The 12,575-nt window shown below is 36.1% G+C and overlaps 2 protein-coding genes and 1 non-coding gene across 6 annotated transcripts; 2 read left to right on the top strand and 1 right to left on the bottom strand.

The window, feature by feature from the left end:
• The first annotated feature begins 67 nt into the window (after positions 1–67).
• LOC128035175 (small nucleolar RNA snoR31/Z110/Z27) lies at positions 68–170 on the top strand. The gene has a single exon (XR_008191576.1). It is a non-coding gene; the product is annotated as a small nucleolar RNA snoR31/Z110/Z27 (small nucleolar RNA).
• A 240-nt stretch (positions 171–410) lies between these two features.
• On the bottom strand, positions 411–4,218 carry LOC105802142 (putative disease resistance protein At1g50180). 2 transcript variants are annotated; one of them, XM_052624492.1, is made up of 2 exons: positions 983–4,218; positions 411–750 (listed from the first exon to the last, which is right to left on the bottom strand). In XM_052624492.1, exon 1 carries the CDS (start codon positions 3,695–3,697, stop codon positions 1,025–1,027), a length of 2,673 nt encoding a protein of 890 aa, XP_052480452.1. In that variant the 5' UTR covers positions 3,698–4,218; the 3' UTR covers positions 411–750; positions 983–1,024. The 2 variants fall into 2 exon arrangements, with proteins under 2 accessions (XP_052480452.1, XP_012489065.1); XM_012633611.2 differs by having other exon boundaries at positions 411–747.
• A 996-nt stretch (positions 4,219–5,214) lies between these two features.
• On the top strand, positions 5,215–11,243 carry LOC105802141 (receptor kinase-like protein Xa21). Of its 3 annotated transcripts, XM_052624300.1 has the most exons (8): positions 5,528–5,580; positions 5,722–5,793; positions 6,005–6,084; positions 6,665–6,736; positions 7,580–9,412; positions 9,512–10,335; positions 10,444–10,546; positions 10,637–11,243. In XM_052624300.1, exons 3-8 carry the CDS (start codon positions 6,045–6,047, stop codon positions 10,969–10,971), a joined length of 3,207 nt encoding a protein of 1,068 aa, XP_052480260.1. In that variant the 5' UTR covers positions 5,528–5,580; positions 5,722–5,793; positions 6,005–6,044; the 3' UTR covers positions 10,972–11,243. The 3 variants fall into 3 exon arrangements, with proteins under 3 accessions (XP_052480259.1, XP_012489064.1, XP_052480260.1); XM_052624299.1 differs by having other exon boundaries at positions 5,215–5,580; positions 5,722–6,084; positions 10,431–10,546; positions 10,637–10,869; XM_012633610.2 differs by having other exon boundaries at positions 5,221–5,580; positions 5,722–6,084.
• Positions 11,244–12,575: the final 1,332 nt, after the last annotated feature.

Here is a 12,575-nt window from a genome sequence, read left to right as displayed (position 1 = left end):
GTATTTTTCAGTGTATTTTTTTATTTCAATCTTGAAAAGAATCTAGTAGGCTTGCAATGTCTTGATAATCATCAAATGATGAATTTGGAAAAGAAATCTTAGGACACCTTCCTACATAGCTTTAATATTAAAGCTATGGATGAGAAGAACATTTCCTTTCTGATGATGAGTGATGACCATTGTGCAAGTAATGTCCCCTGTAATTATTCTGTTTTTTGGTAACGTAACCGGGATTTTGATAATTCAATATTCAAAAAAGGAAATATTTTAAAATTAAAACACATTAGACCTATTAATTTATTGGTCGATTTGAAATTTGAATTGAGCTTTAAGTAAATGAAATTTGAACATACAGTGCTTGTTCAAATTTATTAGCTATTGTATAAGTTATTTAATCTCTTATATTCAAATGCAATAAAAGAAGTTTCGATTTACTGCTTAGCAAATGATTATAGAGAAGTAGTCCCCTCGAGTAGACATTATGGTGAATAACCCCTCAGTTAGTCATTACAACATCTCTGACAACAAAGGATAAATGAGAATCTCTTAAATACGAGAACCGCCATCAAAAGAACAAATAAAAGCACCTGGAACAGAGGATAGGCAGCGAAGAACTTCAGAATTACTAGATTCTAAAATCTGGTTCAGTCATTTCTAGCTTTTAACAAGAAGAACCATGCTTCACTGCCATTTCTTCTGATTTGGCTTGCACAAGTGCATTGGTTTCATCAGTGACTGCTGCGATTCCTGCTAAACACAATTTCGAGTCGATAATGATAATGGTAAAACTGAATTCGTGTTTGTGAGCATGCAATTTATATGCAAGACCCCTCTAGAATTTATGCGAGATTAAGTGGGTCGGAATTAGTTTGATAATATTGACAATTCCGAGTCGATAATGTGATAGGGTTGAATGAAGTTTGTGAGCATGAAATTGCATAGTCGGAATTAGTTTGATCAGATTGATGCAGAGAAACCATACCTTGAAAAATGATTCCATAAATTTGCCACTAGAAAGTGCACATTAAACAAATAAGATAGAAGGCACATGCTGAACTTTGTAAAAATCTTCAGCTCGAACCCTATCCACAAATGCTTTTGGCATCTCTTCAATATCCAACTCACGGAGAGCACCAAGTGATTTCATTCCTTCGGGAAGCATCTTCAAGTTTACACAATTGATGATCCGAAAACTCCTAAGCCTTAGCACTGCACCTTCTTCAAGATATAACTCTTCCAAGGATTCTAGCGAGTGAAACTCTAAGAACTCAAGTTGGGTAAAGCCGTTGATTGATATTGTCATTTTTTGTCCATCATACGAATGTGCTTTTAGTCTCAAAATCAGTAATCTCGGCAGATTCTCAATTACCCTCACCGAATCTTGCTTGAGATGAGTATGTTCTAATGTCAACTGAGACAGATTTGGTGGGAATTCATGTGAGCTAGGTAACTTTCTTACCGTTCCTCTGATATGCAACTTGATGAGATTTTGAAGAGCAGAAAGTTGAGTGAGTGGTGGAAAATCAGCATCTTCAGCACGCAGGTACAGGGATTGAAGTTGTACAAGTGCCAAAATGGAATTGAATATTTCAGTAGCTTTAAAGCTGAAGTTTCCTCTGATTCCCAATTTTCGCAGGCTGGTTAACTTTGCAGGGTTGTTTTGCATCCATTTTTCTACATTTATTTCTGATAGAACCTGGAGATGCAGAAGTGTGTCGACTCGCAGTGGCCCTCCGTATTTATGGCCGCACATATAAAGATGTCGTAACTTAATTAGCTTCCATATTACATTGGGAATAATTTTCAGATGAAGATTTGCTGCAACATCAAGTGTCTGCAGATTTCGCAAAGAACTTATGGATGGCGAAAGCTCCTGCAAGTTGGTCTCCTTCAACCCTAAGTACTTCAAATGAATTAGCACCCCAATTATACTTGAAACCTTACTACATGGTATGCCCTCCAACTCTAGGATTCTGAGCAATTTGAAGCTTTTGCCAATATAGTCCAGATCACTGACTTCCATTTTATAAGGATCATTTATGTAATAATTAACCTGGCTTTGGTTATGATCAACTCTAAAGAATAGGAGTGACCGGAGTTGGGGATTCGAATACTTGCATTGAGGCCACTGAAAGGTTGAGTAAATGGCATGACGACGAGATTTTGCTGAAGGCTGGATATTTTGATACCCTTGAATCTCATGAAAGGTCTCAGCTTTGGCCTTTGAGAGGGATAGATCTCGTAGTAGATCATGAAGACGGCATTGTTTAACTCTGTCGTTGACACTCCATTTGGCTACTTGAACCATGTTTCTCTCGATTAACTCATTCAAGTAATCCTCTGCTACGTCCTCCATCCTTTCCCCTTGCTGCGGAATCAAACCCTCTGCAATCCACAGCCTAAATAGTTTGTGGGAGGGAATCAAGCGGTCCTCTGGGAATTGGCCAAGATGTAGGAAGCAAGATTTGAGGTAATATGGCAAATCATTATAACTCAAAGCTAGTATGGCTGACACTCCATCTGCATCTCGTGCGAAGAGTGAGTGCATGTTGGAAAGAACCCTTTTCCATTCCCCCAGATTTTTTTTCGTTGAAAGCAATCCTCCCACCACAATGAGGGCAAGTGGTAATCCAGCACATTTTGCTACAATCTCTTTCCCTGTTTCCTCCAACTGCGGTGAACCGTATGAGTCGTTGTTATGAATGAAAGCTTTCTTGCAGAACAACATCCAGCCATCTTCTTCACTAAGAAAATTCAAATGATAGGGAATACTTTGAGCATCTGCTTTCAAAGCAATACCCTTGTTGCGTGTTGTTAGCATCACTCTGCTTCCATTACTTCTGTCAGGAAAAGCCTTTGCAATCGAATTCCATGCTTCGGTACTCCATACGTCATCCAAGACTACCAAATATCGCTTCCTTCTTAGGTGTTCAAAGAGAATACCTTCGAGTTCTTCTTCTCCGAAACTTTCCAATTTCCTTCTTGGTGATCCCACTTGCTTTATAATTGCCTCAAGTAGGTCTTTACGACTGAATTCCTGGGAAACATAAACCCATGCTCGAGAAGGAAAACGAGCCTGGATATCACCATGATTGTAAACCTTTTTTGCCAGAGTTGTCTTGCCGATGCCCCCCATTCCGACTATTGAAATCGCATGCCATTGGTCATCGGTCTTGACAAGTTGTTTCACAAGCTTATCTATGTCTTCGTCCAGGCCAACAATATCCTTCTCTTCACCGCGAGGAGATGATCTTCTCAGCTTCCGAAGCCTCTCCCTCGCAGTACTGATCCCTTCCCCAATGTTTCTGATGCCGTAGGTTTCACGACTAGCAGATATATTAGCGATTCTTCCTTGGATCTGAAGAAGCTCATTAGCGATGTTGGAGCGATGTTTCCATTCTTTGAAAACGGAAGCAGACCTTTTGAAGAAGTTGTTTTTCTTGAGGGACTCCATTCTGAGGAGGAACGTGTCGATGAGATCCTCAGCGTCATAAGCAACATTTCTGATATCGGACACCCAGTTGCGCACTCTCTCGTCATCATCTTGCTTTGCTTCTGCATCCTTTAAGAAACATCTCATCCGAACCAATTCCTCTTGTAGACGCTCCACATGTTTTCTAACATCCGTGTGAAAATCAATTTCTTCCAGTATGTCAGGTAGTCTTTCTACAACAAAGGAAAGTGCAGCTTCCGCCATGCTAACCGGCCACAGGTGGCTGGAACGATTTTATTCTTTTGGAAGAGGGTTACAATGAACTTCAGTATGCAATAATTGCCTTAAACTGAGAACATTTCTTGAAGATCGAAGTCGGTAAACACCGAAGAAGTCTCCTTTTTGGGTCCAAAAGCAGGAGTCAATTTTGCAATATCCTCCTTATTTGATTCCGTGGAAAAAGAAATGCTTTGATTATTTTGTTCATATGTAGTGATGATATGGAATACAGCAGTAAAGAAAAGAAAATAGAGAAAAGTTAAAAGAAAGCAAATCAACACTGAAGAAGTCTCCTTTTTGGGTCCATGCGCAGGAGTCAATTTTGCAATATCCTCCCTATTTGATTCCGTCGAAAAAGAAATGCTTTGATTATTTTGTTCATATGTAGTGATGATATGGAATACAGCATAAAGAAAAGAAAATAGAGAAAAGTTAAAAGAAAGCAAATCAACACTGAAGAACTCTCCTTTTTGGGTCCATGCGCAGGAGTCAATTTTGCAATATCCTCCCTATTTGATTCCGTGGAAAAAGAAATGCCTTGATTATTTTGTTCATATGTAGTGATGATATGGAATACAGCAGTAAAGAAAAGAAAATAGAGAAAAGTTAAAAGAAAGCAAATCAATACGTATTATATTATTTTTTGAATAAACAGTGAAAATGAAAAGAAATGATTAGTTATAATGAATTTTCTAGTAATGCCTTCTTATTTTTAGTAATAATATCCTTTCTTTTGGCAAACGAAATTATAATGACTTTTTTATATAATTTTAACATTTTCATAAAACTATTTATAAAATATAAAATTGATAAAAATATTTTATCTTAAAATTTTGTTTTATTTTATTTTTCTAGTTTTCCCAAACAAAAATTGGAGAAAATAAAGAATTCTTAATTTCATTGTTTAAATTAGGGTTAATACGCAGTTTACTCCTTAAATTTGTTAAAAAGTATTTAATTGGAACTTAAACTTTTAAATTTTTATTTTGTTACACATATTGTTTAATTTCTTAATTGCATAAAATTTTTAAGAGTTAACATATAGTTTACCCTTGAACTTGTCTAAAAGCAACTGAATTTGTTAAAAAGGTACTTAGCCAAGATATAAACTTATCCAAAATTATAATTTTAAAATTAATTTATATTTTTAAAATATTTTAAAATTTTTAATTTATGTTAAATCACGTATTATTATAAGATTAACTATTAATATCATATCAATACATATGAATTAAGTAAAACCAACTAAAACAATCTCAAAGAGAGACTACATATTATCTCTTTAAATTAAAATCTCTATTCAAACAATATGATTTTATTTCCTTCTCCCTCCCCCACTCCCATATAAATATAGGGTAATTTAATTTTTGTTATTTACCGTGAAAGTGGTGCCGAAATTTCCAGTCATTTACGGTCACATAAATGAAAGAATATTACGTATTATATGTTGACTCGACGTTTTTCTGGTCGCAGCCGCCTTGGTTTTTAGTCATAATTTATTTTCCTTTTAATAGCTCTAAAATTTATATAGGTTTTCATATATTTGAGCTCTTTATTTATATAATAGTTCGTTTATCAATCTGTTCCGGTGTCAGTCATAGAAATCTATTCCTTTCCAAGGCTGGTATCAGCCCACTTCTTGATGTTGTTTATAGCACATGTTTATTCATTAAATTCTGATGAGTCATCTGCTCTTCTTGCCTTGAAAGCCTATATCAGTCCTGAACCGCAAAATGTCTTGGCAAACAACTGGACAACAGCTACTTCAGTTTGTAATTGGATTGGTGTCATTTGTGGTGGCCAACCCCAGAGGGTCGTAGCCTTGAGCCTTTCGTCCATGGGTCTAGATGGCACCCTCCCTCCAGTTGGTAACCTATTACACACTTTATGGTTCTTTTCGGAACCAGTTAGTTTTGTACCTTGAGAAGAGTAGACTCAATTCCTTGAACTGTAAGGAGCCTGCCTACGAACATGGTTCATGGTTCTAAACATGGAAAACTATTTTGTAGGTACAACTCCATCAGCTTTAGGCAGCATAACTTCATTGAAGAAGATCGATTTGAGCTACAATAAGCTCTCAGGTTCCATTGCTTCTACCATTTTTAATTTGTCTTCACTGCAAATAATTGATCTTAGCCACAATATGCTAGCTGGTAATCTTCCAGCAGACATGGCCAACCGTCTTCCAGAATTAAAGGAGCTTTATCTCTCTCGGAATCAACTTTATGGACAGATCCCAAGCAGTCTGTTCAACTGCCGACAGCTAAAAGTACTATCTTTGTCTTCTAACAGTTTCACAGGAAATATATCTATAAATCTTGGGAACTTGACCATGCTCAAGGACTTGGATCTTAGCACTAACAACTTTGAAGGTATGCCTGATTGCCTATTTGAATCAGACCATTTTTAGTATAACTACCAATCTTTGAAACATGTTTTTTTTTTGTCTTGATTCGGAAAGTCAATAAGCTTTGAACTTCACGAATTCATCTACTAGGACTTTTTCTATTAGCTGTAAAACTGACTAATTAACTGCAATTTTTACTAGTAGCAGGTTTTTTAACTGATCATAAAGTTTAATTCTATATCTTGAAAGTAAGTTTCATTTGAATTTGTCATCTTTAGCTTCTAAGATTGATGGTAAAAATATTTTAAAATTTGGTTCTTCTTTTTTGATTAACCCTTCTTGTAGTACAAGTCATCAAAATGATACATTATCTAACTCATATTATAAAATTGATGATATTGATCTGGAGTCATGACCACATGAAATGAATGGATCAAAATCATACCTAATAATGAACTTTTCTTCGTACTTCTCTATACCATTTTTCAGTTTAATGGTAGTGTTTCATTAGATGATTTATCTTGACAATATATAGACACAGTTCATAATTTCCGTTTTCAGTATTTACTTTACCAAGATGTTTCTTTGTAATTGTTTTAATGTAGGCCGCATTCCAAGCAGTATTGGTAACTGTTCATCACTCAAGACAATAAACTTCAGCGAAAACAACTTGGAAGGTATATCATAGTACTTAGCTAAGCTAGGTTTACAAACCTGATTGTTTGCCTGGGTCGCAAAACAAAATGGGTTGAAGTAATTGCAACGTCTTTTCTTATACCGGTTGATCAAATATATCTTGATGCCAAAAAGGACTAAGGGGAAAATTGATGGCCAGAGTGGGGGGCTCAAGCAATTTAGCTTAAACTTAGAGGAATTTATTGCTATGTTGCATGGACTCTTCAAAGTTTTTGAAGCATGTCCAACACACTTTCGGGAATTTGTCCGAGGATATGGCCTTCTAAATACATGGACACAATTGAAAAATAAAAATGAAGAAATGACCTTGTGAGATGCATACCCATATTTGAAACTCACGCCCGATTCTGGGTATACATATGTATGTTGTATCAGGTATGCATCCTCTTCCATGGATGTGGCATAAATGACTTAGGAAATCTTCCACTGATAGAAACTCATTTGCATTACTAGTTGCAAGGCTTAATATCTCATGCATTTCGCATATCTTGTAAAAGTACAGGTAGAAACAAGCAGGGTAAGTTCGTATGTGACCTTTTGTTGTGTAGGGGATGAACAAAACCTGGCTTCTTTTTGGGAGATAGAATCAGCTATTACCTGTTTTAGGAAGGTTGCATCATGTTGACTATGATAAAGTTATAGTGCTTGTGTATTTCATTCAGCCCCCTTTGTAAAAGTTAAGGCTTTTTTCTAGAAATAGCCCCGTTAATTAATGGTTAACTTCCTAATGAAAGCTCAAGTAACAATGTTAGTAGAAAGTGCAGAATTCAGTGAAAGCAAATCTTGTGACTCTGACTTGGGCATGTACGTTTTATTTATGGCAGGTGCAATGCCATCAGAGATTGGCCTCTTCCTTCCAAATCTTCTTGAGCTTCAACTTCGGGGAAATAAACTTCAGGGAACCATTCCTAGCTCCATCGCTAATGCATCTAAGCTCACTTTGTTGGACTTGGCTGATAACTCATTTACTGGCCCTATTCCTATGACAATTGGCAGTATGAAAAATCTCCAAAAACTTGATTTAGGACACAATCAGTTAAGCAGTGAATCCTACACTCCAGAATCAAGCTTTATAAATTCATTAACAGATAACAGGAATTTGAGAAAGATAGTGTTATCAGGCAATCCTCTGGATACCATGCTCCCTATGTCTATTGGAAATCTCTCCACTTCTCTTGAATATCTTGAGTTAACTAATTGCAAACTTAAGGGCAGCATTCCCGCTGAAATTGGCAGCTTAAGCAGCTTGATTTCCTTAAAGCTAGGAAACAATGCATTGACAGGTGTTATTCCAGATACAATTGGACATCTGGAAAACCTGCAAAGTTTGCAACTTCAAGGTAATAAATTACAAGGATTCATTCCTTATGATCTTTGTCTGTTGGGAAGGATGTTTGAATTGTTTTTAGGTGGCAATGAGCTCTCTGGATCCATACCAGAATGCCTAAGTAATCTCACCGCTCTGAGGAACCTCAGCATAAGCTCTAATAGATTGACTTCCACGATACCGTCCAGCTTGTGGAGCCTTGTGGATATACTGGCCATAAACCTGTCATCAAATTCTTTACAGGGGTCTCTCCCATCAGGAATTGGAGATCTGAAAGCTTTGGTCGAAATTGATTTGTCAAATAATCAGTTATCAGGCCACATCCCAGTCAGTATTGAGAAACTGAAAAATCTAGTTTACCTCTCTTTTGCAGTAAATAGATTGCATGGTCCCATTCCAGAATTCCTTGGTTTGGCTGTGGCCTTGGAATTCTTGGATCTCTCTCGTAACAACTTGTCCGGCGTTATTCCAAAATCCTTGGAAAAACTCCATTACCTTATATATTTTAATGTGTCTTTTAATCAACTCGAAGGGGAGATACCCGGTGCGGGATCCTTTGCTAACTTCAGAGCCCAATCATATTTGATGAACAATGCACTTTGCGGTGCAGCACGATTGCAAGTTCGGCATTGCAGGACTAAATCGACTGGTAAAAGATTGCCGAAGACTATTTTGCTTCTTACAATGATTCTGCTGCCGGTTACTGCATCAATTTGTTTCCTATCACCAGTATACAGGGTCATAAAACACTGCCTGGAAAAGGAAGAGGATCCACTCTTAACAACAAACAGAACAATTTTGTACCAAGAAATTGTGCTAGCGACAGATGGATTTAGTGAAAGCAACCTTCTTGGCACTGGAAGTTTTGGTTTTGTTTACAAGGGAACAATGAAAGAGGAGAAGAACGTTGCCATAAAGGTTTTCGATTTGACTCTAGAGAGAGGAATGAGGAGTTTTCAGGTTGAATCTGAATTACTGACTAAAGTTGGTCATCCTAATCTTGTCAAACTAATGAACAGCTGCAGTGATAATAATTTCAGAGCCTTGGTGCTGGAATACATGCCCAATGGAACCCTGGATAAGTGGCTTTACACTCACAATTATTTTTTGAATCTCTTGCAAAGACTTGATATAATGATAGAAGTTGCATCAGCTATGAGCTACCTTCATTCAGAACATATCATTCACTGTGATTTGAAACCTAGCAATGTCCTGCTGGATGAAGACATGGTTGCTCGTGTAAGTGATTTCAGCATTGCCAAACTCCTAGATGGCAGAGATGCTGCAGTGCAAACAGGGACCATGGCCACTATTGGGTACATGGCACCAGGTACTAATGTTATATCTGAAATTTGATTCATGTGTGTGATTTCTCTGTGGTTTGTATTTTGAAAGCCAATTGTTATTGACGCAATGTACTAAACTGTAGAGTATGGATCGAGAGGAATTGTATCTGAAAAAACAGATGTCTACAGCTTCGGTATTCTACTGATGGAAACATTCACCGGAAAGAAGCCTACAGATAATACATTTAATGGAGAAATGAATTTGAGGAGCTGGATATTTGAGTCATTACCTAATGCAGTGGACAGAATCACTGATGTCACTTTGCTGAAAAATGATCAAGAAGACATAGCAGCTAAAACAAGATGCATAAAATCAATCATGAATGTTGCTTGGTTTTGTACTGTAGAGTCGTTTTCTGAGAGGAAGACTATGATAGAAGTTCAGTGCAAGCTCTGTAGGATAAAATCCCGCTTTTTAAGAGATGCCAAATTGATAGAAGAATGTGAAGTAACCCAAATGGCATTGCCTCCTAGGATTTTGTTTCGAGAGCTCATGTTAGCAACAGATGGATTTAGTGAAAGAAACCTGCTTGACTCGGGGAAATCTAGCTTTGTGTACAAAGGAACTCTGGAAGACAAGTGCGTTGTTGCAATAAAGATTTTTGATCTACAGAAAAGAGGGTTAGAAGGTTTTGAAGCTCACTGTCAAGCATTGTCATGTATTCGTCATCGGAATGTTGTTAAACTCCTGAAATGTTGCGTTGACATTGATTTCAAAGCCTTGGTGGTAGAATACATGCCGTACGGGTCTCTCCAAAACTATCTACACCCTGGCATGAATATCTTCAACTTTCACCAAAGGCTCGAAATAATGATAAACGTGGCATCTGCTTTGTCTTACCTTCATTCTATGCGTGTCATTCACTGCAATTTAAACCCCACCAATGTCTTGCTAGATGAGGATATGGTAACTTAAACTGTCTATTGCATTGCATGCTTATGTGATTCATCTTATGAATATATGATGTTGATATGTACTCAATTTTCATTTTTGGTTTGGAGTGGGGTGTGGCAGGTTGCTCGCATAAGTGGCTTCAGCTTTTCCAAAGTCTTAGACAAAGGAAGTGCTGCAACAATAACCACTACAATGGCAGAAACTCCTGGTTATATAGCACCAGGTGATCTAAATTCTTGGGTTTATTTCTGTATAATGTTTTCAAGTATGGATAAAGTTTTTATAATTCCTATTATTACTATCTTCCATGCAGAGTATGAATCAACTGGAAATGTTTCCGAAAAAACTGATGTATACTGTTTTGGTATCCTGTTGATGGAAACATTTACCATATTAAACCCAACAGAAATGACCTGGAGGAGCCTGATTTGCGACTTATTACAATCGGAAGATAAAATCGCAGACCTCGTTTTTCAGCGAACTGATCAGAAAGGCTTCACCGCTACTTCAACACCGACTATAAGATTTTTACGTACGATCCTGAGATTGATTTATTGTTGCACTTCAGAGTTACCTGATGAGAGAAAGGGTATGTGGAAAGTTGAAAAAGAGCTCGTAAGGTTGAGACAACAGTTTTGGTTCTGTTGATGGAAACATTTAAAGCCGTAGGACCTACGGAGGAAATGAAATGCAGGAGCTGGATTAGCTAATCATTACAACCGGTAGACAGATCTGAAATTTCGACTTTGCCGCTGCTGCAACACTACTGCCAACTAAGAATGACGGAGATTGAAACTAAAATCCGAAAAACAAATCATAGATTACATAGTTACAGGAATATATTCCAGATGAATCAAATTCTACAATTTAGCCTGTACGAATTATATTGCTTGATTGGTGGCAGTGTTAGTGTTTTTTCATTTCTCGGCCATATTTTCTCACTTTTGATTTTTTTTTCATGGAAGCCATAGAAAAGGCTTTCTTCAATTTCAATCATGTTAGTATTAAATTCTTGAAATCTTGAATTAAGATGATAAATATACATACATATATATATATATATATATTTGAGTGTAGTAAAATGAAATGAGACGAGAACAAGGCAGTTACTATCACATCTTAAATACATCATTTTTATTATTAGAGATGGTATTGATATCATTTATTTTGGAGTATTATTTTGAATTTATCAATATTTTTAAAAATATTTAATATATGTATATAAAATACTCTTTAATAGATTCAAAATTAATAAGAAAAAGAAATTGAAGAGTGAGAGAATTTTTTCAATAAAAGAAACCGAAGAAGGTAAGTGAATTTTTTAGTATATTTTAATTTTTATATTTTAAATGTGAAAGCATGACCCCAAAAAAAATTAAACTCGGCTTTTCGCTGTAATAATTCTTTCATTAATTAATATATCCCAATTAAGTCTTTAGTCTAATAGTAAACAGTTAAAAGTTTTATATTTTTAATATTATTCATGCACAGCTAGTGCGATTGGAATTTACCAGAATGGTGTACACCAATTGGTTCAATCGAAACTGTACAAAATAAATTATACAAAAATATAATTAGTACAAGATAAACCATAGCAACCGTATAAGATAAAATCCAAAATACATCAAATCCAATTTTGAAAAAAAAATTGCAAACTTTTCTTGAATCTGCCGTGATTACTTATTAACCGGAAGAGAAGGATTTTACTAACTGATCCAAAGGTACTTCTAAAGTATGATGAGCTCTTAGCAGTTTCAAAGTCAATAGTAAAATTATATGCAAAGGAGACTGTGGAAGGCAGCTTTCATTGGCTTCAACTTTTCTATACAAATTTGTGATTTGTGGGGTACAAAGAGAGATCAATTATGAAATGTTAGGAAAGGACAAATCAAAGTTAGTTGTGCAAGGCTTTAAGCTTGAGATACGTGTGAAACCATGGTGGATCTTAGTTTATTCCTTTCATATTTTGCTTAATTTTCACTTGTAAAAATACATATAATTAAAGGAGATTTTATGTCGGATGCATTTAGGTACTTTGATGGGATCTTGTCCTGCCCCTTGGGCGGGTTAGGCAGAGAGCAGTAATAAAAAAGATTGCAGTGCTCCCTAACCCACCAAATGAATTCTGGGATTATATATTTTTTAGTTACCCATCAAATATTAATGATAACAATGAAACAATCCTTTTGTCTTTTCTGTATTTGATTTTGGTACATCATATTAATGTTAAATTTTCCTTTTTTTATTATTTG

Source organism: Gossypium raimondii, chromosome 11 (assembly GCF_025698545.1).
Source record: "Gossypium raimondii isolate GPD5lz chromosome 11, ASM2569854v1, whole genome shotgun sequence".
Lineage (NCBI taxonomy): Eukaryota > Viridiplantae > Streptophyta > Magnoliopsida > Malvales > Malvaceae > Gossypium > Gossypium raimondii.
Note: the sequence above shows the minus strand (reverse complement) of the source record. Positions and strands in the feature narration are given on the sequence as shown.